We start from the raw sequence: 4,471 nt of genomic DNA, 5'->3' as shown, positions 1-4,471 counted from the left end.
CTCTTTTTCATAAAAGCAACTAGTTTTAGCTTCCTCCCTCATGCTCACCCTCCTGAAGTTTGAAGGAAGTTTCCAAATAATCTTATTCAGAAAGAATAGCATTTACACTGGCCAGTTAGGATATCTTAGGACACACCGGAATAGCAACATGAAACACCCATTTTTGGGGGGAAAAAAAGTGTTATAATTTGAAATTTAAAAAAAATACAAGTCTTGGGAAATTAGAGGAGACCAGAGTGATAGAATTCTGGAGGGACTTTTCACAAATGCCAACTTTTGGTTTGTGCCTTTCCCATATTTTATTAAATTCATGTTTTTTTAAAAAAAAAATCACAGCAACATTATCAAAGACAACATATGTACAAACATTTTACAAAAAAGAACATTACCAATATCAGTGGTAGTAAGGGCAAGCTGAAGAATAAATAGACTGAGTTTCCGGGCAGTGTCTGTCCTCAAAGACATCTAAACTGCGTTCAGGCAGCTGAAACAGGCTTCTTTCCTGGTGACAGGCTATGTGGTCAGTAATACAAACGATGGTTAATGAGGCTACTACCTAGGACCAATTAACAAACTCCTCTTCTCTTCGACTAGGCCATGATACAAGTGGAACTCATCAAATAATTTAAACCCAAGGCGATAACGCTATTTCCCATCTAAACTCATTTAAGCCTTCACAGTGTCACAATGGATTCAGTTACCTGCAAACGATCCCGGGTTGTCATACAGATACTTGTTTTTTACACATAACGCAGCGCCATCCCTTCCTTCACTGCCCCAGTCAGGTTTCTTGTTGTTGGACCGAAAGGGGATACATTTTAGAAATGCTTCCTTCAAGACAGAAGTGAGAAAGAAAGGAGACCCTGAGGCCAGGATATATTAAACCTGGTGTGTGCGCAAAAGGGAGGGGGAAGGCAGGAATTTGAAAGGATAAACGGCTCCTTTGCGCCGAGAATCAGGAAGCGTGACTCGCTTGGGTCTGGGACGATACCGAAATCCGGTACCCCACCCAATCCCCTGCCCCGCCGGGTACCTACAAACTCGGTTCCTTTCTCAACTCCCCCAGTTCCTTGATCTCCACCTTCTTGTACTTCCCCGACTTTCTCCGGTTACTGATCACCAGGACGGCCACGCCGGCGACGAGGGCCACCACCACCACCACGATGACGGCGATGAGGCCGGCGGTGAGGCGCTTCATGGAGAACTTCGGGGGAATCTCGTCCAGGTAATAGATGAGCGTGCGCTCCACCTGCAGGGGCTCTCCGCGCACGCGCAAGTCCAGGCCGCCGCGGCCCTGGAATAGAGACTCGCCCTTGACGTCCCTCTCGAAGTAGTAGGCTGCATCACCGATGTCCACGTCACCTGCGGCCTTCTGCGACGTGTTCTGCCGCAGCTCGATCTGGATGGTGGGCTGCTCGTAGTGCACGGCCGCCACAAACTTGGGGTGCAGCCGATAGCGCTCGCGGAAGAGCCGCCTCAGCTCCGCGTCCAGGTCCGAGTGGTTGAAGGCGCCGGCGGTGGGGCGGTGACGGAGGTCAATGAGGATGTGGTGGGTGCGCACCAGCTCATCGCAGCGCAGGCTCAGGTCGCCCTTGTCGGTGCGCCGCACGCCCACCGAGTTCACGCACCAGCACACCGACGTCTGGTTGCACTGGCGCGCCTTGAAGCGGCCCTCTGGGTCGCAGTCGGGGTCGTAGAGACCATCGTTGTCCACGAGCGCGTGCTCATTCGGCCGCACCAGCGTGCGGGCGTTCTTGGGGGCGCTCATGCGCGCCTTGAGCAGCAGACACTTGGAGGTCAGCGTGGAGCAGTCGACCGCCACGCCTGAGCCCAGCGCGCGGCACTGGCAGCGGCCACCGGGGCCGTCGGGGCTGCACACGGTCATCTTGTTGGTGGGACACGTGCAGTTGTCCTGTGCGGCAGTGTGGCCGGTCACCGCCGCCAGCAGCAGCAGCAGCAGTGGGAGCCGAAGCGGTGGCGGCGCGAGGCCGGGGCCCCGAGCCATGGTGGGGCGGAGGAGCGCGGATCGGACGCGGGCGGATGAGGCGCGGGGACTCGGCGGGGCTCGGGCTCCGGCGTCCGGGATGGTCTGCGGGCGTCTGCCGCCCGGCCGCTTCCTCCGGCTCTTATACTCGGCCCGACCTGCCCGGCTGGTTCCGCCACCGACCGTCCCTACTGGTATTTGGGTGACACATCCCGCCCCCCTCCCCGTCCCACGGAAGGCCCAGCCGGCCCTGCGCCGCCCGCGATAGGATCAGAGCAGGGAAGCTGCTCCCGCCTCCTCCGGACCGAAAGCCGGGAAGGGGAGAACCGATACTCACCTGCAGGCTTCTGGGGACCCGCCCTCGGCGCGGCCTCCTACTCCTGGCGCGTCTGGGCCGCTCTCCCGGCAGAAAGTCTAAAGAGTTTCATTGCAAAGTGTGGCTCGCGACTGTCGCACTCTCCCCTATCCCCGACTCCCTTTTCGTTCTTTCCCGGGCCCCTAGCCCGCCCTTAATTTCTCTCACTCCCTCTCTTCTTTGTCCAGTTCTCACAGTAGCACATATTTATATAGTTTACAGTTCACAAGCATTATCTCATCCTCACACCAGTCCTGACAGGTAGGGACTATCAGACCTGTTTTATAGGTGATGCTGAGGAGGCTTAAAGACCTGAAGTCACACTGCTATCAACTTCCCCATATTCCTGAGAGGGGTCTTTGGCACCTTAAGAGTGATGAGACCTTAAATAAAATGTTTGTGGACACGAAGTGATGCAGAATCTGAAGGTCAGATGTCGAAGTTAGGGAAGCAGTTCTGTTACTCACCATATCAAGGGTTACACACAGGTATCCTGGCGTCCAAAGGGTTAAAAGTTCTGTTAAACACTAAGTTTCTGTCCTGCACAGAAGCGCACACACACAGGTGCACACGCACATAATATTTATGTGTGCACTGGCTATAAAGAGACAAACAGGAACAAATTCTTAAAGAGCCAGCAAGACTGTAAAGAGTTTTTTGTACAATTTGATTCTAATACAGCAAATCATTGCTTTTCTTTTCCTGTATCCCACGTAAGTAGCTGAACCATGTAAATAATGAAAGAATGGAGCCTGTGAGAAATTGCTTGGCTGCCGCTGTGTGGCTACTTTCATGGCATAAAGAGGTTGCAATCTCTTTTTGAGTCATTGAGAAAGTCCCGAGTTTCAAAGCTGTGGTAAAATTAACAATAATTAGCAAGCTATAATTATTCCCAGGTCCTCCATCAAAGCACATTTTATTTGTTCAGCATTTAATGTGCACCACCAGTCGTGCGAGGGTATCGTTTAGCAGATGAAAGCCAGCTGGACCTCTGTCCCATTAATTTTCATGCAATTCCTGAGGCAGGAAGATTAAAATCTATTCTGCCTTGACAGATAGAGGAAGCAGAGATGTGTGAGGGACAAGTTCTTTTGTTTTTTTTTTTTTTTCTCCCAGGTTCACACCATTCTCCTGCCTCAGCCTTCTGAGTTGCTGGGACTACGGGCACCCGCCACCATGCCCGGCTAATTTTTTTGTATTTTTGGTAGAGATGGGGTTTCACTGTGTTAGCCAGGATGGTCTCTATCTCCTGACCTCGTGATCTGCATGAGGAACAATTTCTTATCCACAAACATGAGGAATTGTGCGATAGTCCTCTGCTGTCTATCCCCACTGTCTCTGTTCAGGTCTTCCTTGGACAAATATCTGAGTCAGGTTCCAGTTTCTTTTCCCCTCTCTGACCTCAGTCCACCCTGCATCCAAGAAGACTTCCTAAATCACAAGTCTGTGCCCACCTCCTCTCTGCTAAGTTCAGAGTGAGGGGGTGCTCTGGGCTCTCCAGATAAAATTCATCCTTCTTATATTAGCCCTTAAGGTCAATCCTATATGATGTTATAGGCAAGCTACATCTCTGTGCCTTAGTTTTGTCATCTGTAAAATGGGGATAATAAAAGTACCTACCTTAAAAGGTAGGTGTTATAATTAATGTAAATAAACTGCTTTGAAGAGTATCTGTTTTAACAGTATCTGCACATAGTTAGCAACAGATAGATGTTAGCTGTTGTCATTTATCATCATCATCGTGCTCCTGCCAACCTCTCCAGCTCTCTATATGTTTTCAAGCCTCAAAGTCACCTACCTGGAGTCTCCCTTTCTTTATTTAGTGCATAATTGTGTTTTTCTACTCAGCTCTTGAGTCACCTCCAAGACACCTTCCCTAATGAGACCCTCCCTCAGGAATATGCCTCTCCTCTATTCTTCCCTAATCTCAGACATACTGAGATGGCAACATTAACTTTTCTGGGCTTTTGTCCTCCCATCTGTCAAATGGGCAAAATACAGCCTGTTTCATAGATTATGCTGAGAATCATATACAAAGAGATGAGATGGTAGATGTCAAAGCTTTGTAAAATCTCAGACTCTGTAAAAATGTTAGATTTCACTTTTATTTCTAAAATATATATACCCTCTTC

The 4,471-nt window shown here is 50.1% G+C and overlaps 1 protein-coding gene across 1 annotated transcript; it reads right to left on the bottom strand.

The window, feature by feature from the left end:
• Window positions 1–274: 274 nt before the first annotated feature.
• Window positions 275–2,937, bottom strand: TACSTD2 (tumor associated calcium signal transducer 2). Its single transcript, XM_001114599.5, has 2 exons — window positions 2,807–2,937; window positions 275–2,398 (listed from the first exon to the last, which is right to left on the bottom strand). Exon 2 carries the CDS (start codon window positions 2,003–2,005, stop codon window positions 1,034–1,036), a length of 972 nt encoding a protein of 323 aa, XP_001114599.1. The 5' UTR covers window positions 2,006–2,398; window positions 2,807–2,937; the 3' UTR covers window positions 275–1,033.
• Window positions 2,938–4,471: the final 1,534 nt, after the last annotated feature.

The sequence above is a fragment of the Macaca mulatta genome, chromosome 1, assembly GCF_049350105.2.
Source record: "Macaca mulatta isolate MMU2019108-1 chromosome 1, T2T-MMU8v2.0, whole genome shotgun sequence".
NCBI classification, from domain to species: domain Eukaryota; kingdom Metazoa; phylum Chordata; class Mammalia; order Primates; family Cercopithecidae; genus Macaca; species Macaca mulatta.
The sequence above is the reverse complement of the archived record's forward strand: the minus strand, read 5'-3'. Positions and strand labels throughout refer to the sequence as shown.